The 26,227-nt window shown below is 41.2% G+C and overlaps 4 protein-coding genes across 10 annotated transcripts in view; 1 reads left to right on the forward strand and 3 right to left on the reverse strand.

The window, feature by feature from the left end:
• The window catches only part of chd5 (chromodomain helicase DNA binding protein 5), a 43,694-nt gene extending 42,335 nt beyond the window's left edge, over positions 1–1,359 (reverse strand). For 4 of the 6 annotated variants that reach the window (XM_031871709.1, XM_031871708.1, XM_031871707.1 and 1 more), the window contains exon 1: positions 818–1,359. In XM_031871709.1, the coding sequence (XP_031727569.1) occupies positions 818–884 (67 nt within the window). In that variant the 5' untranslated portion in view covers positions 885–1,359. Of the gene's footprint in view, positions 1–685; positions 775–817 lie in introns of those variants that run through there. The other 2 variants (XM_031871710.1, XM_031871713.1) reach the window with 2 other exon arrangements.
• Positions 1,360–2,219: 860 nt separating this feature from the next.
• Positions 2,220–6,210, reverse strand: rpl22 (ribosomal protein L22). Of its 2 annotated transcripts, none has more exons than XM_031871746.1 (4): positions 6,138–6,210; positions 5,609–5,719; positions 5,211–5,335; positions 2,220–2,391 (listed from the first exon to the last, which is right to left on the reverse strand). In XM_031871746.1, exons 1-4 carry the CDS (start codon positions 6,147–6,149, stop codon positions 2,247–2,249), a joined length of 393 nt encoding a protein of 130 aa, XP_031727606.1. In that variant the 5' UTR covers positions 6,150–6,210; the 3' UTR covers positions 2,220–2,246. The 2 variants fall into 2 exon arrangements, with proteins under 2 accessions (XP_031727606.1, XP_031727607.1); XM_031871747.1 differs by having other exon boundaries at positions 5,609–5,716; positions 6,138–6,167.
• Positions 6,211–7,534: 1,324 nt separating this feature from the next.
• rnf207a (ring finger protein 207a) overlaps positions 7,535–26,227 on the forward strand; it is a 27,427-nt gene continuing 8,734 nt past the window's right edge. Inside the window, exons 1-12 of the mRNA XM_031871777.1 lie at positions 7,535–7,705; positions 7,904–8,094; positions 13,165–13,297; positions 14,808–14,952; positions 15,233–15,314; positions 16,865–16,940; positions 17,374–17,499; positions 19,105–19,151; positions 22,429–22,501; positions 23,406–23,474; positions 23,845–23,913; positions 25,225–25,331. Coding sequence (XP_031727637.1) covers positions 7,904–8,094; positions 13,165–13,297; positions 14,808–14,952; positions 15,233–15,314; positions 16,865–16,940; positions 17,374–17,499; positions 19,105–19,151; positions 22,429–22,501; positions 23,406–23,474; positions 23,845–23,913; positions 25,225–25,331 — 1,118 coding nt within the window. The 5' untranslated portion in view covers positions 7,535–7,705. The remainder of the gene's footprint in view (positions 7,706–7,903; positions 8,095–13,164; positions 13,298–14,807; positions 14,953–15,232; positions 15,315–16,864; positions 16,941–17,373; positions 17,500–19,104; positions 19,152–22,428; positions 22,502–23,405; positions 23,475–23,844; positions 23,914–25,224; positions 25,332–26,227) is intronic.
• Positions 10,705–12,418, reverse strand: zpr1 (ZPR1 zinc finger). Its single transcript, XM_031871778.1, has one exon. It carries the CDS (start codon positions 12,291–12,293, stop codon positions 10,959–10,961), a length of 1,335 nt encoding a protein of 444 aa, XP_031727638.1. The 5' UTR covers positions 12,294–12,418; the 3' UTR covers positions 10,705–10,958.

Genomic DNA, 26,227 nt, shown 5'->3' on the forward strand with positions numbered 1-26,227 from the left:
GAGAGAGAGAGAGAGAGAGAGAGAGAGAGAGAGAGAGAGAGAGAGCCAGTGTGTCAAGGATGTGGGTTACAGTTCACCTCAGTTAGTGCACGACCCAGAGCTGAAAGGATGTCGATGACCTAACCGTGGTCATCCACAGTGCACACGTAAGGACACACACTCGATGCTAAAGCACTGTTTACTGTAGCCCGACACGTGGCTTTCACACCTCTGCGGCCGTGCAGTGCGGGGGGGGGGGAATAAAAAAACATTTAAAGTTGGAGCAGCAAAAGTGTGCAAGAGTGCAAACAGCGGCGCGTCATCTGTAACAAAACGAGCACGGTTGTTGTCACTGAGCATTTTCTGCTAAAAAAAAAAAAAAAAAAAAAAAAAAAAAGCCTATTCATCGACACAGAGCCAGATACATTGTCACGGGTTTTAACACAGCTCGCCGAACCAAACTCGTGTGTTTGGACTCGAGGTAAAGAAATAAATTTAAAAAAAGAAAGCCATTCGCTTGTACACGCATGCATGCAGCCTGTGAGAGCCCCAAAAGCCTACAGGAATCACGCAGTGAGCTTTTCATCATGCCCTCCAAAATGATGCGAGGACAGCCGGAGGCAAATCCCCCCCAAAACCCGTCCCCACCTTTAAGACAATAATAACAAACAATAATAATAGCATGACTCTGCTTATTGCACCCTACCCCTCCTCCTCCTCCTCCTCCTCCTCTCTGGTCTCGGGAACGCAGGACAAGCCCTTTTCCCCGCATTCAAGGCGTAGCGGCGCAAAAATAATGTGAAGGACACCCCGCCTCCACCCCCCTGCTTCCCCTCACCTGGCATATCGTCTTCGAAATCCATGTCGTCTTGTCCCTCGTCTTCATTGCTCAGCGACCCCGGCATCTTTATCTCATAGCCCCCAAACCCCTTTTAGGCTGAGAATACTGAAAGTTAACCCTCCAGACGCCGCAGCCCAGTCTCTTTCTTCACCCAAAAAGAAATGTATCGTCGCTCAGTTAGAACAAATATATATGAATTTTTTTTTGCAGTGAATCTGGGGCTTTCTCTCCACGTACAAAAAAAAAATTATATATATTAAAAAAAAACATTTATTATCTTCCACTGATCTCTATCCAGGTCTTCCAGTCTGAAAAATAAGAAAGACAAAAATGGAACACACATGCCCAGATTGTGACGTCTGGTCTGTTGCCATGACGATGCATCCCATAATTTCACCCACAACTAGTTAGTCATGCTCTCTTAGTTACCACTTTAACTAGTAGTGTGCAAAAAAAAAAAAAAAACACACAAAAAAAACAGCGTGCGGCAACGCCATGCACCGCGAACAGGCTGACACAGTCCCGCGATGTCACCACAGGTCCGGAGCTTTGAGACAGAAAACTTCTGCTGCTTCACTGTTCACGCTGAACATGAGACCAGGCTGTACAACAAATACACACAATGTCTTCTTAAGGGGGACACGTTGATCTCAGTTTAAATAGTTCGGTCCAATTGACACTTTTAATCATCGCCTGAAACCTAATGTAGAACATATTCTGACTGTCAGTCAGTTTATTCGTTTTACAAACTTCCACTAGACCTCAAAAAACAAAAAAAAAACCACACACACACAAGTGCAGCCTGACGACCGCCTGCTGTGAGAGGAGTCATGACGGCCAGTGGTCTAACTGTTGTCAAGGTTACCACAGCTGGAACACAGGACGCCCCACAGAGAGCTCACCAGAGCAAGCACACCAGCTTCAACTTCACTTAATGTGTCCAAAACAGACAGATGAAGAGCTGGAAGGGTCCTGACTGAACATGCTGCAGTGAAGTTTGCCTTCAAATTGCTCCCATTTTATTTAATTATAGGCTATTAATCAATTATAACCAGTTTAATTATTTTACCACCTTTCTTTCTCTATTAACATAATGCACTATTGTACTTTACATTTTTATGTCATGTATTTACCTTTGCTGGCTCAGATTTCAGTATTTAGGTCAATAAAGCAGAGGAAAAATGTTTGTCATTAAAGGGTAAAGTAAAAAAATAAAATAATTAAAGGTGCCACATAAGGAAAAAGATCAAAAAGTATTGTAAATGTGGCTAATTCATTTGGATCGTTTGAATATCTAAATAATAAACACACCACAGAATCATGCAGTGTTATGTTCATACGCTATGCTGTGTGTGATGCCCAGAGAAAACTAATACAAATAAAAAGCCAACACAGATGGAATTTATGATGAAATTTTATTCAAAGTTTAATCTTCATCCTCCTCCTCCTCCTCGTCCTGGTTGATCTGGAAGTAGCGCAGCTCGTAGCTCTCCTTGGTGTTGGCCACGACCCGCAGCCAGTCCCTGAGATTGTTCTTTTTCAGATACTTCTTGGTGAGGTACTTCAAGTACCTGCAAGACATGAGGAGGAAGTAGAAATCATCATATAGTCAAAAGTAGATCATATATATATATAAAACTCTGCCCCACATAGTTTATTAGTCATAGTCGTTTACAGTCTGTAAATGTGTTTTGACTAACAAATGGGTGTGGAGTAAATAATGTCAAACAACTTGAGACCGTTAAGACAAGTCTGATAATAGCCAGTAACAGTATGCATTTAGCTATAATGCAATAAAACCGTAATGTGATTATAGGGTACAGCCAGTGCATTATATTATTAAGTGGCCGGAGATGAGATTCAAGCGTACAGAGATTAAGGCAGTGCTGTGCGTCACTTGCAGGGATGCAGTGTAAACATATAAGTAAGTAATACCAGATATATGAATAGCAACATCTCCCTGTTACTGTTACAGTCCTAACATCATGTGCTCCTTTTAGGAACGACAGTGACAGAGTCACCCTCTGGTGGTAGGGTTCCCAGCTCAGACGGGAAGTCTGAAGACTTAATGCAGCATTTGTGTATCCTTCAATCTAGCCCACAGCACAGTGTTGACTTTCAAAGTAGCATTAAAGTGGGATTTTTTTAAAGGCAATGTGTGGATCAAACAAAGGCAGAAGCTTATTTTAGTCTTGTTTTCCCACTTCACCTTAGTGGCATCTTACACCCAAATACTTCTTCTACCCCTGCAGATGTCAAATCAGCGTCGGAAATACACGAGGGCAAAGGGCAAAACTGCCCCTAAGAAATATCATTTTGCCCCCGATATCACTAGGAGAGGGGCAAAAAATGCCCCCGAACTTTCTAAACGAATAAAAAAAATGGAGCGCTTCTTAATCAGACCTGTGACTGCGGTCAACTCAGCAGACACGTAAATTGTAGTGCACCTATATGCTGAAATTCACGGTAAACTCATTCAAATGGCGCAGATCGGGAGCGAGCGAGGGACTTTGAAAGTTAATGGAAAGATTAACGTGAGACAACATCTGGTTTCTTCAGACGAACATCCGGTTTTCAGAATAAGATGCCAACAAATTATACATATTGCATAATGGAAATTAGATTAAATGAATTATATTCACATTAAGTATAAAACATGCTACCTGCATCTCGTGAGTTAAAGGGAAAATACATCTAAATTGTGCGTAAAGTGTATTTATTCTTTGATTTGAGGGTTGCTGGAAATGAATAATACCTGACTGACAGTCAATTAAGATATTTTACTAAGTAAAAACTCTGAACTGAATTTGTACCTTAAAATGGCACATTTTTTTAATTTTTAAGGTGCTATAAAAATGTTTTTCTCAAAAATTCCACACAATGACTAATGCATAAGTTCAGGGCAAAAATGGGTAATATCACAATATTTGAGGTGCTACAAAAATATTTTTCTCAATAATTCCATACAATGACTGATGTATATATAATCAAGGCATTGTTGACTTAATAATTGTTAATAGTTGTTTAAAAAATTTAATAACAACAATAACCACAAAGAAATAAGAATAAAATTGAATATGATTGTCTGATTTATGTTTTCTGTTTGTTTAAAAAAATCTAAGAAAACACTTTGAATCTGTAGACTACTGCCTAATAGTCTTATTATTGCCATTTGATGACAATTGCTCATATATTGTAAGCCTAAATAAGTATATTTATTATTTTGAACAAAGGTTAAATGTTATTTCACAAGTTTCAAAAAGTGCCCCCAATTTTTAGAAAATGCCCCTGGATTTCAGTCAGTGGGGGCAATTTTTGCCCCCAAAAAAATATATAAATTTCCTACCCTGGGTCAAATACATGTTGTTCATGGTGGTTCATCAGCAACATCTCTTTCGTAAATAAACAATGTCCAAATAACTCTGATAATCCACAGACCTTACCGACAATGGATTATTTTTTTTTTCCCACAAAAAGAAATTGTGTATTTTTTACACTTAAAATATAATCAATTTAGCTACTGTATTTTTGGGTCTTGGTATTGTGTGTGCAGGTTTACTGGGATACTTGAACACAACAGGGCCATCAACACTGATATTAGTAACACCAGTGCTATTACTGCTGAAAGTCAACTGCTCTGTAAAGGACCTGAATACTTTACTCTACCACTGTTCTGTGACTATAGAGTCGCTCCTGATGAAAACATGCATCAGCGCTTAGACACAAACTACATTTCTGTACAGCAGAGATCTGAACATACACAGATACTAAACAACTTTGTTCAGAATAGTTTCTTCTTGTGTTTACAGAAGAACCTTTCAAGCTGTTTGAGGCTTTAAGTCAAGTTCTACCATCTGTATCACTGTTGTGGTAAAGCAAACACTGAAGTATATTCAGTTGACAATGTGTTTGTTTTGTGCGTTTTTAAAAACAGAACATTTTAGTTTCAGATCTTAACTCCTAAAACACAGCTTGGTGCATGCCGGTCGAGTAAACAGCTGACCACAGCTTCCATTAAATGGTAAACCAGAAGCCTTTTACAGCTCCATTTGAAATCTGTGAGGGTGAAGACCCACGACACCGTTGAGGTGGAGTAATACTATAACATGATCTGATAGTAATACAAAAAAAACGAGTCCCTTTGCAAAACATCAGTAATATTAAATTAAAATCACTCCATTTCTTCAATGCTCTCTTTCACACAACGATACCTGCGCATGTTGAGGATTCTAATTACTAAGCTGCTCTGGGAAATTTGTACAAACATCTAATTAGACACGTCTGGTTTTTTTGTGCCACAGCACTGAGATATTAAAACATGCAAAGAAAACACATTTCAGTCACTGGCTATTAAGGCTGATAAGATAAGAGCTGCATTGTGTATTTTTACCTCTTTGAGAAGGGAACTTCGGAGTTCACTGCAATTTTACTCTTGCTCCTTTCAATGGACACAACGCCACCGCCAAGGCTTCCAGCTTTGCCGTTCACCTTGATTCGCTCCTGCAGGAACTGCTCCTGTTGAGTGCAGAGGACACAGGTAATGAGTCTCAAACAAGTACTGACAAGGTGGCCCACTGTGATTGAGGTCTTGTTAGATTCCGTTGAAGCCGCACAGGATAACCGTGTCCTTTTTCTTTAATCAAAACTGACTGTAACCATCATATCCAATGACTTGAGATTGATCCCACTGACATGGCAGCAGTGTGTGGGACCCTCAGGTGGGGTCGTGTGTTACAACTGCTGCTTAACGGACCGACATGTCTCTGGTGTCTGAACCGGTCTACTCACAAAGTTGGCAGCATCCATGATGCCATCCTCCACAGGGTGAGTGCAATCCAGGGTGAACTTCAGGATCTGCTTCTTCCTCTTTCCACCCTGCTTCCTGACCACCTGCTTCTTCTAGCACAGAAAGCGAGAGGGTTAACTATCACAACGTTACCATTAACAAATAAAAAGCCATTAAAAATAACGTTTATTTTTTTATTATTCATTATGACAAGATGTCATACGTGCTAAGCTATCATACGTCCAACTCTGCACGCGACACAATGTAGAGTAAATACATTCAAATGTTGTATGAGTCATACAACGTTTATACGTGATTATTCCCTGCTAGCTCTCGTTAGCATTAGCATCAGGTTATGTAGCCCAACGTGGCTTTAGCCTTCACAGTAAACAACGCTTTTAAAAAGAGCCTCAAACACCCGCGGCTCCGGTATTGTTGTACACTAATGAAATACACGTACACGAGTGCAGAAGATAGGTTAAAATACATCGTCTGTATACTGTTTATTCGGTCTTTTTACTAGCTACTCACAATCGGGGCCATGACTGACACACACGGCAAAAAGGAAGGAGCAAAGGGCTGCGCAGGAACTATAACACCCGGCCGCAACATCGATCGCATCGATTTATCTGGGATTGATTAAGTACATTTGGATTCTAGTTAGCTACTGCCAGTTAGTGCACCAGCTTAATCCATGCTAATATGTGCTACTAGATGTGTGTTTTTTTAAATAGCAAACATTGTAAGTACCTATTACAGAAGTATAAACTGTTGAAAGAGGTCAGAATTTATCTCATTTACCAGCAAACTGCTGCAGAATCATTCATTTAATCACAATTATCAAGGAGTAAAGTTAAATTAAATTTCCACCCCAAAGATTAAGCTATTTTATCTTCTCTTTCAGCAACTTTTTGATGTATAGTTGCTTTATTAAGTAGGGATATTAAAGAACAGCAAAACATTATGTCAAACAAACCTATAGTAACAAACAATTTAGCCAACAGAGTGAACTCCATCCACTGATGAAGACCGTGAGATGTGGTTGAAAGCTCTGGATGAAGCTAAATATGTGGACCTTGAGTCGAGATTATTTGGTCCCTTTTAATTTGATGTCTCTGATTTACTGATAATCTTCAAAACGTTTGCTGTGAAGGAGTATGTAACCGAAAACAGAGAAGGTGCTCAACACTTCCAAGTCAATCTTAGTTTGACCCACAGGAAGAAAAAGGTGAAACTTGTCTACATGTATAAGCATACAATTCAACTTATATGGAGAATAAAGTTTCCCATTAAAAAGTGAATAATGAATTTGGGTTGTAACTGAGCAGTTCTTTGAAAGTCAAATCGATTTTCCGCATAATTAACACACAATTAAATAGAACTTAAAAAAGGAAATTAGTTGAAATTGTTTTTAAAAAATTGGACTTGGAAAACAAGGGTTATGCTATATTTTATCAAATGTATTAAACCGTCTCTCACATTTTGCTCTTGAATTAGAACTGGGTAACACCTATTAATGATGTATTTACTTGCATGCTGCATAACAATCCAAAGCTTCATTTACGCAGCACTTTTCTAAAACAGAGTTTACAAAGTGCTTAAAAACGATGCTTTACGTGACACGTGGAAAGTACTCCTAGTTCAATGTTAAATAGTTGCAATGCAGTCACTTCCACCCCTTTCCCTCCAGTCACCCTGCCTTGGATTCCAAGACGTAACAACACGAGTGTGACTTTAGAAATAGGACAACTGTATTTTTAATCTCTACGCCGCAGCAATATTACATGTCCCTGTAGCACTTTGGCAGCTTTTGGAGGCTGGCCTGAGGTGCGTGCTGCCAGCTGCCTGGCGGAGGGACCCCATCGGCCTACTATTGAAGAGTTTCTGCATTGCTGTCATTCCTGCTGGGGGCAGCTGATAGCAGCACTGAAAGGTAAGACAGTGGCTCTCTGTGCTTCCTGTGGACTAGCCTGCCGCATTTACAGTAGCATTTGTTGGCTGGATGTAGTGTCGGTGCCGACAGTGCCTTTGTATTTGACGCTTTTGGATTGTGTGCCGTGTCACTGAAGCCCCGGGCACTTCGCTACACATCTGACAAGGTAAGAGACAAACTGAGAAAAGGCTTGTTTACTCCAATTAATGTCTGACTCTCTTGATCAAAGTGTTGCCTTAGCCTCTCTTATAATAACTAGAATATTTGAACCATTACACATGCTTTTGATGTGATGTGACGGCTTTCTAAAACTAGTGACTCAAGTGACACTCTCACCGTGTCATCATTCCCTCTTTTTTTGCAGATGGCAGGAGGAATCTTTAACAACTTGGATAACCTGTTTAATGTGGATTGCACCACTGTCCACCCGCTGGTGTGTCACCTGTGCAACGAGCAGTACCAGTCCCCGTGTTTGTTGGACTGCTACCACATCTTCTGTGCCCGCTGCCTGCGAGGCCGGACCAATGACAGCCGTCTCAGCTGCCCCCTCTGTGGGTAAGAGATAGCACTGTGAGGTTGATTAAGATCAAGGCTGTGCATATAGAATCACTCTTGAAAGCAATGGAAAACCTAAATATGTGTTTAAAGATATGGTATTTTTGGCCACACTTGGCCACAATATGTTCACAATAAGGGAGAAGAAATCTCTCAAAAATCTGCAGGTTTGAATCAAGTTTCTTAACTAGATATAGTTTATCTAGACGTTTATCAATGTGTTGTGGTGTCTGTGTCTACGCCTGGATATCACAACTATGGTACTAAGCCATGAACCCCAAAACAAAAATAAGGTGAAGTCGAGTAATGAGAAGCTGATCTCAAACTGCTCAAACATGATTAACCTGCTTAAATAGTATTGCTCCTTGAATCCCCTGGAGGGTAAAGTGTTCTGTGTAAAAAGCCCAAACTTTTGGACAGCGTTGCTCAATGGGTTTCCTTCCAGTCCAGTAGACCGGTTTGGTTGGTGCAGGAGATTTAAGGAGAATCCCGTTGGTTTCAGAGAGCGTATGAGTCTCTCCGTTTCGGTCTGAGGGTGCTGCTCGGTGACCCACTGCTGGCCTGGTCTGGGTAGAGCAGGCCTGAATGGCTGGAGCAGCTGCGGGGTCATCCCGGTCTCTTGTGTAGTCTTTGGACCCGACGCCCCCCGGATAGCAAGTTCCTCTAAGACCAGTCACACAGCAAACAAAGCATACTGGTATTTGGCGCCGGTGCCAGCAGCTTAGGGCAATCAAAAGCAGTCACATGATATCAATCCATTTCATCCCCTATTAAGGACTGACTCGTGGTTAGCAGTCACCTTCAGGTCGGCAGTGTTAACTTGCCCTTCATCAAAGCACACATGGATGTTTAGAAAAAGGCCCTCTGCTGCGACGTGATTTCTTTGATCTTTGTCTTTTCTCCTGCGTCAGACACAACTTGACCCAGATTTTTGGTTTCCCTCTTGTGTGCGGATGCAGAGAATCAAACGGTGACGAGTTTCGACATCACTGCATTATTCTCAACTGCTCGCGGCCCTTAGATCCAGTTCCACTGGTTGATGATTAATGTTTTTGCCCCATTTGTTTGCAGTGTGGGCACAATATTTGACGTGCACAATGAGAAAAAACATACAATCAACGAGCAATCAGACACCCACACTAATCAGTGCACACACGGCACCGCCATGCACCGCTTCCAAAGCACAACAACTCAATATGAAAAACTAATGTTTGTCACACTGAGAACTGCTTTGAACTCACGAGCCACCTCCGATTCTGCTCAGTCACAACATCTTACAACTCCTCTTAAAACAGTGTGTCTGTTGAGGCTTCATGTTCGAAACTCCTTATCGCCCACACGTCGGCGCCATACTATGAGCTAACGGTTGTGAATCAAACAGAATTATTAAAATCACCTCAACAAACTGTGGCTGAACCGGAGGCGGCTGCCACATTTAACTGCCTTCAAGCTATTTGATATGAACCTGTGTTGAGGTAGATAATGTGAACCAGTCGGCTGTACAAGTCAGAGTAAAACCAACATCCTTTATTCATAGCATGAGGCAGTGAGACAAAAAAACCATAGGCAATCATTGGCTCTCTATGGAAATAACCCTGTGGGCACAGAGCCGGCGTGCTCCGCTGGCTGGGCTCAGGCTACAGGGGCCCGCTGCCCGCCAGCTACTATTTCCATCAGCGGCCCCGCTAACAGCTGCTCACTCAAGAAGCATGTAATCTAGGAATTCTCTACTCGGCTATTAGTAGAACACAATAGATCCCCGTTGCTATGAAAACGAGATAAAACACAAAGAGGAACATTAGCATCGCAGCAGCTGAATCAGATCGAGGCAAGCGGCATTATGGGTAAATCAAACAGGCCGCTGTCTATGTCGTCTCTGCAACAGAAACTGACCACTGCATCTGACAGTGTACTCATTTTCTGGTTGATATTAAACGTGCATGATTTTTTTTTTACGGTTTGGGTTAACAAGAATAAACTCTACTTAAATCAGGACTAGTTAAGATTTAGTTCAGTAAATAATTAGCTGATTAATCAACCAAGATAAAATTTGTCAGCTATTGGTCAGAGTAAGGCTGTTTTCCAAACAAAAAAAAACCTAAGAGGCTTTCTGCATTTCTACATGTTGAACAGAATATCTCTGGGATTTGAATTGATGAATAAAAGGATTTTAAAGAGAACACCTGGGCTCTGCTAAATTACAATGAAAGTATTTCTCACAATGAGATGATCAATTGATTAACCAATTAAGTAAATAATCATGTTTGCAAGCAGCACTCATACGATTATACGAAGATGATCCTCGTGTTAAATGTGTGAAAAGCTTCCAGACTTTAATCTAAATCCTTTGTAATGTAAATGTTGGATATTCTTCAGATTAATGATGCAGATAAATTAGAAACGTTCCGTCTTTCAACATCTGCCAATTCAAAGAGCAGAGATAATCAATTTAGACAACACTTTATTTAGATGTCATGCTCACAGGTGTATAAAAATAGGAATTTGTCACACAGTGTGTTCTCTGAGAGAAAAAAAAAAAAACACCATTAAATGAGAGATAACAGGGCGCCATCTTCTGGAATGTCAGAAGAAATACACCAAACAATGAGATAAAGGACACATCTTTAATAACAGCAGCATCTATGCCTTTTACAAATGACTTGTGTTCATTTTCACTGTACAATGAGACAACTTAGAATTCCTTTTACTGATTAATATACCGATGGAAACAACCATTCGCCCTGCGTTCAACTTAAAACGTATGTAAATGGAAGAAAATATGGAGCGATGTAACTACACTGGGTGTTTGACTCGACATTAACCAATCATTAGCTCATTTAGTCCTTTCAGGCGGCGCAGTCAGATCATTCCTCCTCCTGATATCCCTCAGTCTTCATGTCGTTCAGGCCCAGGTCTTCGTTCTGCTCAAACGTGCGGGTGTACTTCTCAGTAGTGATCTCGGGATCTGGATCCGGGGCGTATATGTTCTGCATGTAGCTGTTCCCCGTCGGGTCGTCCAGGACGATGTGGACATTCATCTCTCCGGCCATGATCTTGTCGAGCTTCTCCCCGAACGCGTTCAGCTTCTCCACCTGATCCGTGACGCCACTGTCGCCGCAGATGAAGGGGTTTTTGGACACGACCAGGTCCTTGATGTCCGTCAGCAGCCCCTCCAGGGTGGTGAACTTCCCGCTCACGGCCCCCATCCCCAGCTCGAACTTCAGCTCCGGGATGGCGATGTTGCACGTCTCCGACTTGAGCACGTCCCGCGTCATGTCGGAGATGTCGGTGATGCGCAGGGTGATCTTGGTGCCCATCTGCTCCGTGGCCCCGCCGGACTTCACCTCGTTGGTCCGGTGGCCACAGCTGTCGCAGTTGGTGGCCATGATGATGACCTCCTTGAAGTGGGGGATCTGGATGAGCTTCATGTTGGTGGAGGCCGGCGCGTTGCACTCGGGGCAGTTGGTGGTGAAGGCCAGGACCTCGTCTCTCATGTCATCGATGTCGTTGCCAGCCGGCTCCTCGTCCTCCAAGTCATCATCCGCCCGTAGCCCCAGCTGCATGTCGTGCTGGGCCGTCCTCTTGAAGTAGGACACAGTGAGAGCCTCATCTTTTTGAGGGGCCGTGGGATTTTCCACAAAACTGTTGCCGGACGGATCCTCGATCACCAGCGTGAACTCGTCTTCGACCTCTTTTAACTCCCGGAGCTTCAGGATGAACCCGTCTATCTTCTCAGCCACCTCTGGGTCAGTCTCCCTCCGGATAGGCTGCTCCTGCTCCAGCCCCGCAACGGCTCTGTCCAAGAGGCCCTCGATGGTAGAAAGGGCGCCTTTCTGGGTGAAGGGAGGGATTTCAAAATCCAGCTCGGGGATCCTGGTGGTCGCACTGTCTGCTTTCACAACCTCCCGGTTTAGGTCCAGTTTCGTTCTGACTTTGAGCGTGTAACAAACGCCCTGATCTTGTATCCGGCCCGCAGACTGGATCTCGGTGTTCGACCAGCTGCAGTTGTCGCAGCTGAAGGAGCTGACGATGATTTCTTTGAAGAATGGGATTTTGGTCATAAGTAAACGTGTCGTACCGTTCTGGTGGCAGTTCATACACATACTCTCGATCTCAGTGGGCTGCCAGTCTTCGTCATCGGCGCTGATATCCTTGAAGAGGTTCTTCCCCCGCACGTTTTCCTCCGAAATAACAGACATTTTCCAACGTCGACTATTTCTCCCTCGGCGGACGAACTGTGTTACCTGCGCTTCCTCGTCTCTTCTGGGGTGTTTCTCTGGAACTTTCTAGATGACAGACCGTCGAGCCTCAAAACACACGATGATTGCAGTGCGCACCGTGTTCAACTTCCGCATCCTCTTCTTCTATGGTGGAGGCGTCCTTAAGTTAACTGCTGCCCCCCTCCGGCGCTACGCAGTACTGCAGAAAACTATTCAGGAGTTTCCTCTGCACATAGGGCGATCAGGTGTTTAAACTATATTTAGGACTATTTATTCATATCTTGCACTGGTCTGTGGCAGAACTGTAACTTCATTTTCGTTTTGTGCTTCATTCAGTTATTTTTGTAATTATTTTATGTACAGATTTGAATTGTGAATTCAAATTTTCCTTGACTTTTTAAAAAAACAGCATACATTTTTTTCATATCTGGAACAATTTCAGTTGTGAGGTCTGATAGATTTGTGAAAGTGGTGCTGTATTTTGTTATACATGTAATGGCATGTGGGTTTTGTTTAAATTCATGTGAAAATCTACTACTACTGGAATGGATGTTTTAGTTGTTGTACAGGTGCTGCACTCTGTTTTGATTTTGACTCTCTTGACACGGAGGATGAAATATAATCTGTCTATAAATAAAACAGTGAAAATGTAAAGCTCCCACACACCTGTTTTAAGACATATAGCCTATAAGTATCATAATGTAAGGCAAGCACAGAGAGAGGCACAGTTTCACCTGTGTTGATTATTCCTGGCATACATTAGAATAACACTCGTACTTGCCAGTGTAACTTGACTGGTGATAAATGTCATGGTTTTCTCAGGCTGTGTAAATGTCTGTCTTTGCCACAGTTACCCATCCATATTAAAAGGGAACAGCTCCCTCCCTCCAGAAGACCGTCTGCTCAAGTTCCTGGTTGACAACAATGCGGACACTGAGGAGACGGTGCAGTGTGCCAACTGTGACCAGGAAAGTAGCAAAAAGGTAAGAATTGAACGACAATATTCACAGTTATTAAGGTGTCACCTGCACCCATGTGACATAACACAGACAGATACTGAACACAGGCAGTAGAAATAAAAACAATTCTTTGCTGTTGAAAAGTTTTGAATCGCCTGTCACAGAAGTTTGATTTGTTCCAGTCAGATGTCATGCTCTTAGGTTGTAGAAAGTCCTCTTTACAAATAGATGGTATTTTATACATGGACAACAAAACGCTGTGCAACGGTTCAACCAGACTGAATTAAAAGGGCAGAAAGAGACAAAGATCCCTCTGATCAACAGTTAAATAAGAATATAAGAAATCACGTCATTGGTAAAAAAAACAACTAGAAGCTTAGCATCAAAATGTGTGCACATTAAAACAAGAACCAGTTCCTGTTTCAGTGTCAAGTGCACAATAATGCAGCCTATAAGAAGCTGGAATTAACAGGCAACGTGTTACTTTAGCAGAGCTCTTCTTCAAACGTCACAATAGAGTTAGTCTATGGTTAGCACTGTCACAACCTCAGCTGAACATAACATGGACTGACTAATCACAGTGTAAACCTTGTCTTACTTACTGACTAAATGTAAGTTTGAATCATTTTATTCTTCTTCCTTTGGGGCCAAAACTATTTCAAATGTAAATAATACATTTGGTGTCTGAATTATACCGTTAAAATCTGTGTTAAAATAGCCATTATTGAAGGAAAGAAGTAAAACATAAATAAACTGCTGATTCTAAACTTTTGAACGGCAGTGTATGTTATATAAAAAAAGTATTTTCCAGGAGGTGTTGGTGACTCACAGTAGTAAGACATAAGTAGCACACACATAGCAGATTCATGTCTGAGGATAGAAAAGAGAAATAAAAAAGTAAACCGGGATGAATCCAGCTTTTCGTGGACAGAACGTTCCCATATTACTGCAGGGGACAGTTTTGTATTTGATTCTTACTCTTTTTTAACTTAAAGGGGACCTATGCTCATTTTAAAAATTGATACAAAAAAATAAATGTTATTTGAGACGGTTCAAAATGATTAGTAAACATGAACAACTCTCCCAAATCCAACAACTAGAGGGCTAAAAATGAATTTGTTAATACCATCAAGTATTAAGTCTGAAACTGATCCATAGACATTTGAGATACAATTATTAATTGAACTTTCCTACGTGGAAATAACATATTGGAATTCTTCATTTAGGTGGTGGCTTTTGTATGTATATACATCAAAGGACACTCACTTTCGCAATTCGACTTTGTATTTGAATGTGTTTTTGTTGAAATGAGACAATCCTGGTGAACATTGGTGCCATTTTTTCATTCATCTCAATGTTCAAATCCTTCCGCAATGTTTGTTTTTGATTCAACCTCTGTGTTGTACACATCGTACCTTTAAGACAGGCATATTTTTCAGCAACATTTCCTTGTGTAGCTTTAAACAATATAAAATGACGGTAGCATCTCTCCATGTTCAATTTAATTTTTTCTTCTTCTTTTTTTCCCATTCAGGATGCAGGGGGGATGTACTACTGTAATACTTGCAGCCAGCCACTTTGCAGCGCCTGCAGGGAGCTGACTCACAAGGCCAGAATGTTTTCCCACCATGAGATTGTGTCCCTGGCCAAACGCTCCAGAGCCAAACACAGGAAGTGCTGTGAGTGCCGCCTGTAATTTACTCCAGAAGAATAACAGGCCAAAAAGGCTTTATACACTAACATCGGAGGGCGTTGACTCTTCTGTGCCCTGTTTAAATTACCAACGTTGTGTAAAAGGCGAGGTGTTAGCGCTTATAGTGGCAGACCTTTTGCCAACCTCTGTTTGTATTCTGAAAGCTCTTTTATTTTTGTTTCCCAAACCTGCTCATTGGAAAAACAGAATAGTTTATTTCTCGCACTCCTGTGGGCGGAGGTTAAAAGGTGTGTTTGTGTCCACAGCGCTCCACGAGGAGCCCTACATCCTGTTCTCAACAGAGAAGACGTCTATGCTTTGCATCAAGTGCTTCAGAGACATGCAAGTGTGAGTGAAATCTATGACGTTCTTCTCTTCTTTTATCCTCTCTTTTCTGTATTCATTTATTGAATAAGGAATGCGGGCTGAGCTCACATTTTCAAAGCTTAATAACCTCATTTCCCTGTTTTAGACATTCTAATGTGAACGGTTTGAACATATTACAGAAAGAATCACCCCCATTAGTTTATTCCAAATCCACCCAGCCCTCACCAACACTTCACCTATCTTCACCAGAACTGGAACACCACCCAGAGCTTGATAAACTCATGATAGAGGAGCAATAGTGAAACAAAGCAAGAAAAAGATGAGAGGGGAAAAGTAAAGAGAGGAAGATAGAGGCTTAGTCTGGTCGATAAGAGACCCCCATGAAGTAAACAAATTCAAATAGTCATTTACATGTTCTGGGAGCTTTTTTGTTCCATAAAAAGGTTGATTTAATTTTTTTATGGGGTAAGGACAGCGGAATACATTTCATGGTATTATGTTGCTGCCCCATCTCTGAACATCACCTTTAACCTGTGTAATCAAAGGGTACAAGTTGGTGGAAAAAAAGAGAGGACATGGTTCGTGATATATTGATCGGGTATCTGAACCCAGTGGGGTTCATTTAATGTGGAATTTGGGTTTGCTTTAGTTGTAGTTCAAAGTTGTTAGAGGGGTAGTGCTTTTCCAAAATCGATTGGCTGAAAGGGATGCTTTTTATACATATAACAATAGGTCAACATAATGTTATATAATAATAGGCAAATAATGACAGTGTAAATTCTTTACCTCTCCAGATCACTCCTTCAAACCGGGTGGAAGACCCGATCAACAAAGGGTCTATCACTAATGCAAACAGTAGGGGGGATAAAGGGTCTGGTCCTTCTTGTCAATGCGAAATAGTCCAATCAGGTATCACTGGTATGAACGCTGGCCTGCAGAGATGCATCCAAGATAAAATGTATTACTCAAAGAGGTACCTCCCACTCCACTCCATCAAACGACTTCTCCGCGTACAAAGAAACGACTAGTTCTGCAGTTTCTAAAGGATGTTTGGAATAGAGCATATTAACAGTGTGGCCCATTAAAAGAAAAAAGCTGCCGTTCCTTCATGAAACCAGTTTGCTCCTCTCATATTAAACTTGGGAGGAAATTCTCAAGACACCCAGCTAGAACTTTTGCCAAAATCTTGGCATCAATGTTTGACAAAGACACGGGTCTGTAGGAGGATATGGGGTCCTTAACACTCTTTACATGCACTGTTTTGTTTGCGTTGGGCCAACCACTTTCCAGAGATTCATTGAACACATTAAAGAAGCAATTGGGTCATTTTATTTCTAATTTTTTGGGGGAAATTCTACCAAAAATCCATCTGGCCCTGGAGCTTTGGTATTTTGCATAGCTTTGATTGATGGTATTACTTCCTCCAAGCTTAGTGGGGAGTCCAGAGCCTCGGAAGCTCCAGGCTCTGAAGTGGGGGCCTCAAGACTTTGAAGAAATGAGGTCACTGCGGTGATGTCTTTCTCTTCTCTTCTCTTCTCCACATTGAATTAGGTGTTGTTTGTTTACCACAGGGAGAGTCGGACTCACTGCATTGATATTGAAACCGCTTACATGCAGGGGTGTGAGATGCTGGACCAAGCTGTGCTGGTGAGAGAATCGTGTCTGTTCATCTACACTTCTGGCATCATGAATAATTCAAGCGCACGGCAGCGGTGGTGGTATTGTGAGATGTGGTGCGGGTGCACTTGCAGAGCTCATTACAATGCAATTTGAATATATAAACATATAACTGAGCAGTATTTTCTTGCAATATTTTGAGCATTCCTGAATTAACCTGGGCCGAATACAATTATATTTGGTATACTTTGCGTGCTCTTTCTCAAAATTGGCAGTATTAAAAAAGATATAGCGTCTCCATTGTAATGAGCCAAAATGAGTGTATTTGTACAGCAGAATAGCCTCGAGAATGCTCGCATGTTTCAGCTTGAAGTTTGTAATACAGGCTCTGATGACAAATGTGTGGCAGTGCAGTAGCTCACAGGGCTTCTCATTGACAGCGAACCTCCTCCTCCATCTCCAGGTGGTGAAGGAGCTGCAGACTTCGGCGAGAGAGGCCATCGTTCTGCTGAGAGCAATGATTGGAGAAGTGTGTCTGAATGTGGAGGAAGAAGAGAGTGCGATCTGTACCCTGTTCAACAGCTTGCAGGTAATATAATGATCCTGGTCTGATAGAGTTCTTCGACTGTTGTTTATTCTCCCTAATCACTCAATGTAAAGAAGAACCCCTGCGCGCTGACTTGAAAGCCATTTGTGCCCAGAGACTATATTTGATGTGATGCATTCATTATGATGGTTTAAAGTCTTTGGTTACTGACATTAGATCACAAGAAAATCACACTCAATAGTCAAGACTCAATAGTCAAACTCATCAAATAGATCAAATATTTGGAATTTGGACCTTTTTTTTTTACATTGCACATATGTGCATATCTTCAATATGATATAATATATATTCAATATAATACAGACATTTTCTCATCTCACTATATTTGGTCTTTGGGCACATGGGACTACTCTGTTGTCCTCAAATATAATAGAGTGGTTTGCAAAAACAGTAGTCCCATGTGCCCAAAAACTAGATGTATTGTGATAAGAAAAACTCACTTTTTTTGACCGATTTTGATAGAGAACACTTTAAATGAACAATGTCAGTTGTGGGCACAGATGGGATCAGATCAGTTGTATCTTCTTCAGGTTAAAATGTTTAAAAATGGTCATCAGACACAAACGTGGTGCGTTCAGAAAGTATTCAGATCTCTGCATTTTTCTCACATTTTGTTATGGTGCAGCCTCCAGTTAAAATCCTTCAAATGCATTGTCCCCCCTCATCAATCCAACCTAATGATGACAAAGCATAAACAGAATCTGAGACGTTTTTTTGCTAATTTATAAAAAAGAAAAAACTGAAATAACATTGACAAGTATTTAAACCCCGTTGTGCTTGCACTTGAAATCTATCTCAGGTGTTTCCCATTTCTCTGGATCTTCTTTGAGATGTTTTTACACCTTGATTGGAGTCCACCTGTGGCAAATTCAATTGTTTGGACATGACGTGTGAAAAGCCCACGCGCCTGTCTATTTACATGGTCTCACAGCTGAAGAGAGCAAAAACCAAGCCATGAACTCAAAGCATCAAAACGTCAGCGGGCAGCGTTGCTCTTGTCATAGATGATGTACATGCACTTCACCACACTCCTCGTCTTAATGTTTAACCATGTCCTAACCATTCCAAGAATCTACATTTCAAACAGCTGGTGAAGTGGCAAATACATTTGGACTTTTATCTGACTGCCCCTTGATATTTATACACCAAGTCAATAGATTTACGACACCAGCTTTGCTTTAACTTAAAGTGTAAATTAAAATCAGTCCGTTACAGAAAACTGGACTAAAAACATCTTATGTTTCCGAAACACAGACTATAACTTAATTCAGAAGTTAAATCTAAAAGTAAGATTCAAATACTGTTTGAGTCTCTCTGTCTGAAATGAGTACGCAGTAAGTTTCTCCATCTGAGAGTGTTAACGCGGCTCGGCCACTGGAGGTCTCTGTTAACCTATTTGTGAGAAAAGAGTTTTCTCTTTCTTTGCATTCTGAACGATCAAACAGAGCAGACGCCACACTGTGGATTTTACACCTATTTCCCCCCCCCCACAATCTTGACAATTCATTAGGTATTAGCGAGCTCAAGGCCATTTCCACAGCAGTGTAAGGAGTAAAAGCCTCTGTTTTCTCTGTTCTTGTCTGACAGGAAAAACTAGCAGAGAGGAAGAAGATTCTGCTGAAAGCAGCCCAGAGGTAATATTGAAATATAAGATTTACAGGTCTTATGTAAAAAAAATGCTTTTGTTGCCTCGCAGCCTATGTCACAATATTTACCTAATTGAATGCTATTATCCGGCTGTCAGCGGGTCACTTGATGGTTTCTCCATTGTATCATGCTGCATTGTACAGCGATGAATAGCAGCCCCCTGTTTGCTCTGGAATAATCTCAACAAACATATTTTCTTTTTATGACACCGAATTAAAAGCACCTCAGGGGGATTACAGATTTTAAAGCCAATGTTTGCATATTGTGCCTTGATCCACTCAATGAAAATATAGCCAACCAAAAATAATTGGTGTGCAAATACACATTATCTACATTACAGGCTTTCTCAAGTCCCTAAAATCCACAGCTGCTGCAGGAAACCCTGGATAAGATGTCCTCCACTTTAAATAAAAACAGAGCACCTTTAGCATTATTATGCCCTAGGGCACGAGTAGTTATGAAGCACACGCACACAAACACACATTATTGTACCGTATTGTCACATGATCAAATAGAGACTTGACATTGGACGACATCCACATCATTATTCCATATCTGTATATGACAAAAATACAAAATGAAATAAGAAATCATGCTTTTGATTAAAAAATATTTTTTAGAATTTATTTCTATTTCATTGTTTGTGTAGAATAAGCATTTTGTGATTGTTACTGACTGTTTTACACGAATAAAAAGAACCTTGAAGGAGATGGGTTTGCCTTTTTCGAGGACATTTATTGCAAATGGCATTGTTCCTTGAATATAGTTAGGGTTGGTAATCTTTACAAACTGGTGAATTAGAGCTACATTTTTCAAAATATCCAACCCAAAAACCCAGCTCAGTGTTGCCAACTCTTATCCAACAAAGTAGCTAGCAGCAGTAGCTCCAAAAGTTGCTGAATCTAGCAAGAAAGTTGCCAAGTCGACAACTCTGACAGCTCCCTCCAAAAGCCACTCCCCTAAAATGATCATTATGAACGTAAAGAACGGACATGGCTTTGTTTACTCACAGCTATCATAGCAGCTGGTGGAAGCCTTCTCCGTCCACAGGGCGTTTCAGCATCGTTTTCGAGACGATCTCCGTCCACACTAAAACGGCTGAAAACGAATATCACGTGACTATTCACGTACACTGGGTGAGTGCCGATGTAAACAGGAAGTAGATTGGTTGCTTAGTTAAAAAAAGATACGACAGAGTAATAAAGTAGTCTTTAATAGTGAAAGGTTGTGTTTGATACTTAAGATCTTCTCCAAAATCTTCCTCTATGAACTCAAACAGACACATTTCGTGGAAAGTTTTAGAAGTTTTATTTGTCAGACTTAACGTTAGTTACAGCGCTGCAGGTCTTGCTTTATATCTCTCTATCTCTCACACATATCTAATTTACTTTAAAATCAACACTTACACATAAAAGTTTACTAGATTATGATCCATAAATGTGGTCAACACACGTCTCTCACTCGTTTCCTCGGTTTCGTTGTTGACTGGTAGCTCTGCTGGTGGCTGATCGCTCCAATAACAGCTGCTTCCTCCGTAATAATGCAGACTTTAACTGAACAACAGCTGCTAGTAAAAGACAACAAGGTCGGCGTCGCCTGTAATCAGTTGTACATGTTGACTTAACCTGGTAGATGATTGGTAATCAATGTTGTTGTTTGTGAGCTTCTGGGAAACGGTCACGTGATAGACATGTGACGAACGTATCCGTTTTCAACCGTCCACACGAATACGCAACTCCGGCGTTTTCAAACTCATCCGTCCTCGGCAGCGTTTTCAAACTCCTCTGTTATCGGTGCTCGAAAACGCCGGCGTAGTGTGGACGCTCAGTGTAAACGTAGCAAAATATATGCGTTTTCAAATGGAAACGGACTATTGCTGTCAGGGTGTAATAAGAATTTCAACAAAAATATCAAAAATAGTTTTTGAAAGCGATTACTAACCCTGACTTTAATGTGAGTATGCCCATTTTCAAGGTGGCAATCTGAATCACTCGCTGGGGCCTGTTCTCTGTCCAACACATTATTGGAGTGACACTACTGACAACACACACACACACACACACACACACACAAACACACACACACACACTCAACTGTAAAGTGATATAAATTGAGAAATGACTTTGCAAAAACAGGATAATGAAACCCTCCCGTCCATCAATTTAGCATTAACTCACACTTAAATAATTAAAATCGTGCAACATCCCAACCGCGATCATTAAAGTTTGATTTGATGTCATCCAAGGTTTGCAACTAATTAGTCTCTAAAATCAAATTATTGCACATCAGTCAAATTTCATTTAACGGTGCTGGATACGATTAGGAGCATGTTATTGCTTCTTAAAGGCCGCCGCCATGGCTCGCAGCTATCGGTGCTGACTGCGCTAACAGTGTTTACCTGAGGGGGAACTGCAGGCTTGTTGTTACTCTTACGTGACGGCACTCTCCGTCGGGACGGCGTTATCAGCTGTAACCGCCTTATGAGAGCGGTGCAGAGCGGCGGCCGTGAGCTAGCCAGTGGGGCACGAACATGCATTAAAAGTACTCCAGCTATGTCAACATAGCAAGGATAGGTGCTGAGAACAGCAGAAACAGAGAGATCATTCTCTGCTCAGCTAGACATTACTCCACTATATCTTTACTAGTTGTTTGATGCTATGTTAATGCCTGAATCACATATATTGCACCTTTTAAGATGAATTATCACTTAAGTATGTGGTCAATAAAGCAGAACCAGACATAAAATGTGTGTTTTATCTCTTTTACTTCACTCTGTGAATCTACAAACACCCATTTTCCAAATTCCAGATGAAAAAAATCTAAAATGATTTCCGAGCACTTTTTCCTTTTCAGCGCGTGCTCCATCTGTACGTACGTGTGATTGAATGAGAACAATTTTGTCCATATGAGTGAGTGTCTCGAGTTGCAGTCTGCGGGGACCTATAATGAGATTTTTTTTGTGTCCTCCATCTCTCTCTTCCTCTCTCTCCATTGCCTGGAAGCCGTCCAGTGTCTGGGCTCCCGGAAGAGTGTTAAAGGCTATTTATGTCAGGCTTTGTGCGTCCGGCCTTGTGTCTGTGTGCATGTGTGTAGACAGAGAAGACAGATAGATTAGCTTCGGGAAATATGGAGTATGTTGTTTGTGGTTGCCCCTCCTGAGCTGAATCCTCTTGAGTATTACGGCAGGCACTAATGTGGAGGTGTAGCGTTACGTGTGTGTGTGTGTGTGTGTGTGTGTGTGTGTGTGTGTGTGTGTGTTTGCAGTCAACACGAGGAGAAGGAGAAAGCACTGAAGGAGCAGCTCTCACACCTTACTGCGCTCCTACCAACCCTCCAGGTAGAGTAAGATAAATCACACGATAACTATGGGGGGTCGTGGGATGATTAGTGGAGTAGGAAAGAAGAAAATACTATGTTCTGATTTTGAACTTTTAAAAAAAGCTTTACTTGTATGTGAAATAACAATAATCCACCCGTTTGGGGCCTTTGACATTTAAAGTGGATCATTTGAGAAGTTTGTATTGGAAATTGCTCTCTGGAACTGCTGGACTGAATCATGACAAGGAGCCCAAAGTAGACAGTGTTTGTTTTATTCAAGTCAAAAATGCCACTTTAAAGAGGACATATCTGTAAAAACTAACTTGTTCAGTGCTTGTTGACATACATTTGGGTATCTGGAGTTGCTGCCAACCCACAAAGTGTGAAATATGAAAACCCAGTCAGTTTTCAGTGGACTAGATCAGAGAACATGTGACAACAAGCCGTTGTGCCGTAGAGCTGGCTACTCTTCCTACGTCACATGCAGGCTCATTAGAATATACCGTGCCCCGTCTGGGTGTGTCCACCCACGGCTCGACAGCTGTCTTTGCAAAGGTGCACCATATTTTTCTGGCAAGCCAAACAGAGCAGACTGGGTGTTTTTTCAGGAGGGGGGGCTAAAAGAGACAGAAGGTGAATACAGGTACATTCAGACAGACAGTATGAGAAAAATAATGTGTTTTTTTAATTAAAGCATGTTAACAAACCCAAAATCCAAGTACGAACCTAAACATTAGCACGGAGATACCGTCAGAGTAAACCTTCAGTTCCATACTTTTATGAACGGGCTGTGAAAATGATGATTCTGCTCAAATTGATTGTTAGTTTTGTGATCAGTTAAATCCCATTTAATTTCAGTTTCAGTCTGTTGGTGTCTCATATTTCATGTTTGAAATCTAAAATTGAGTCTCTGATGTTTTCAGGTGCACCTCGTCACCTGTTCGGCCTTCCTCAGCTCAGCCAACAAGTTTGAGTTTTTGGACATGGGCTACGTGAGTGCTGCCACGTAAACGATGAGCTGTGTTTTATTATCGTTGCTTTTCATGAGAATTTAATCAAACATATACGTATATATAGAGAGTTGCAGTGCTGTGTTACAAATCATATGTGGTTAAGAGAGAGTAGTGGGGGAGGGGAACGTTAATACATAAACCTTTTTTTTCTGTGAATATAAACAATGAATAGATAAAGTAGAGAACTATTGGACGGCACATTATCTGTGATTCTGGAAGCGTGTCTACATACACCACAAAGTTCATTCTCCCAGAGTTGTCTTGGCTGGACAGAATTGGTCTTTTAAAGGAGGCTGTCCATAATGTGTCCTCGAGATGAAACATATCACTCATGTTCTTGCTCACACAGCAACTCATGGAGAGGCTGAAGAGGATTGTAAAGCTCCCTCACCGTCTGAGACCAGCGCAGAGCAGCAAAGTGAGTATATGGAGCCGCCTTCCTGCAGGGCTGGAAGAGGTTACACCCAGAATGCAATCCACTGCAGCGCTCTGATTAGTTGTTTCTCTTGTTCCCAATGCAGTCTCACCTCTTTCTCCTCCGCGGCCCTGAAGCCCGGAACCAATTTTCCATTATAAGGAAGTTCAGTGCCTTCCAATGGGAGCTGTAGTCATTCATTCATGTATTTATGAGGGAAAAGACACATTAGTCGTGATGATGCAAATGTTTCAGATTTAGACAAAACGCTAATTTTAATCTGCAGACAAAACAACCACAAAGCACATATAGGAGGGTAGAAGAGCAAGCCTTGTACAATTTATTAGAGAACATACACTTACGAGCACATTTTACAGTAACAAACAAGACTTTATAACATCTACTCTGACTACACAACTATAGTCGTTCAAGCAGCTTATCAAGTACAAGTTAACTAATAGAAGGAAAGCAGAAATCCAGCCAACGCTCATAGAAAATGATAATAGTAAGTAGACCTTAAATAAAGATTCTTTAAAAAAAATGGTTGCCAGGTTGCCATTGACAACCATTTTGAGAAATTGGCAACCAATTCATGGCTCAACCTCTTTTTAACATAATAAATATGTGCACTCCAAAAATACATCTATTCTCTTTTTGTATTAGTTTCAGTAGTTGTATTTAAATATTGCGGTTAAAGTCGGAACCAGCACCAGACTGCGCTTCACGTGCACTGGAGCGTTTACTGGCATGCACACCGCAAACATGTTTTCAGTTTTGGTAACCAAAAGCTGATGCGTGGTTGTCAGCTTGGCAGTGACTTTTAAAAGTGAGTATTGAGCCCTGGTAGTGGACCTTGAGTAAGGAGTGTTGTTTTGTGTGGTTAAGCAATCACTGCTGCAGTGTTTTCCTCCACACACATCCCTGTTTCTTTTCAGAAATGTCAAAAGATGTCATGTACTGAGAAGCTAAGTCAGTATTTATCAGTATTACATCAGTAAATAAAGCTGAAACGGACACATGGCTGACACATTTTAGCAAAGATTCATTCTGGTGGTTGTGAAGGCCACAGCAAGTATGACATACATCTTATCATTTTCATACTCATCAAAACATTCAGTGACCGTGCAGTCAGTATAATCTACTAGATGTACGAAGTAACTTCATTTTACATTTGTTATTTATTTCTTCTTCCTGATTTCTGATTTATTTTGGCCCAGCTTTTTTTTCTGTTTTCATAGAAAGAATACATAATATTATGGCAGAAATTCGTGCATTTGTACAAGACTAAGTGACGTTTTCTCTGTCCTCCATTAGATCAACACAGACTACAGAAGTGAGTTTGCTCGCTGTCTGGAGCCCTTACTGCTGCTCGCTCAACGCTGCCCTCCTTCTGTTGTCGGATCTATAAGCGTTGCAGCAAGGTGAGATCACTTACCTAATGCCAACTATCATTTGCAAAAACAAAAGAATCCCTCACTCTAAGGTTTCATTTTACACTTTTCGCTGCATGAATAATACTGCGGCATCTTTTGGATTCTTCCAAGAAAGCAAAAAGTCTGGGCAGAAAATGTCACACTTGTGAAGCATCCAAACGCGAAATCCCCCAAATGGTTTTGGAAGTACAGATGGTAGACAGCGATGAGTGAAGTGAGAGGAAAGGAGGCGCCATGCTGAGTCCCAGTATGGAAGTTATTCCGTCTATCTGTAAGCTCTGTGCACGGATATGTTTACGTAACTCACCTTTGCTGCATGGGGGCTGGGAAAGAGGCAGGCGATCCTGTTTTAGAAAGCTCTGGTTTTGTTGCGGCCGGAACACAAACACAGCACAAAACATGATGGATGCTGCTGCGTTGTCAGAGTTCCTTAAATGAAGATGTTTGATTTTCTTTTGTTTCACTTAAATGTCAAGTGTTACATTGAATTTAGTGGCGGAAAACCCCAAAACTCTGAGAATGCTTTGACAATGTCATGAAGTCTTTTAACTTAGATTTGTTTGAGAATCACCAGAAAGCAACCTTTATTTAAACACCCATCACTGCTACTCAGAACAAAGACTTTTGTCATTTTTCCGCTGCTTCATGTCCCTTTGTAGGCCTACACGCACTCCACTGACCGGTTTTGTTTTCCACATCAGTGTCCCCCAACTGTTCGCAGTGTAGCGCGCGGTGCCCCCGCACGCTTTCTTAATTTTAATTTTGAATTAATAAACAAAAAAATTTATTTTAATTGTTTTTTGTTTTTTTTCAAAAATTATATTTAATTTAATTTATTCACAATTATTTCTTATCAAAATGTTTTAATTTATCAAGAAACAAGA

The sequence above is a fragment of the Anarrhichthys ocellatus genome, unplaced genomic scaffold (genome assembly GCF_004355925.1).
Source record: "Anarrhichthys ocellatus isolate YVR2014 unplaced genomic scaffold, GSC_Weel_1.0 scaffold60, whole genome shotgun sequence".
Taxonomy (NCBI): Eukaryota; Metazoa; Chordata; class Actinopteri; order Perciformes; family Anarhichadidae; genus Anarrhichthys; species Anarrhichthys ocellatus.

What these genes read in the sequence shown, in the direction of transcription:
- rpl22 (XM_031871746.1), bottom strand. An exon ending in TCATGGATGCTGCCAACTTT is followed by an intron (nt 5,336 to 5,608) that starts GTGAGTAGACCG and finishes TGCACTCAACAG; the next exon opens with GAGCAGTTCCTGCAGGAGCG. An exon ending in GAAGTTCCCTTCTCAAAGAG is followed by an intron (nt 2,392 to 5,210) that starts GTAAAAATACAC and finishes CATGTCTTGCAG; the next exon opens with GTACTTGAAGTACCTCACCA.
- zpr1 (XM_031871778.1), bottom strand. Translation starts at nt 12,293, where the DNA reads ATGTCTGTTATTTCGGAGGAAAACGTGCGGGGGAAGAACCTCTTCAAG.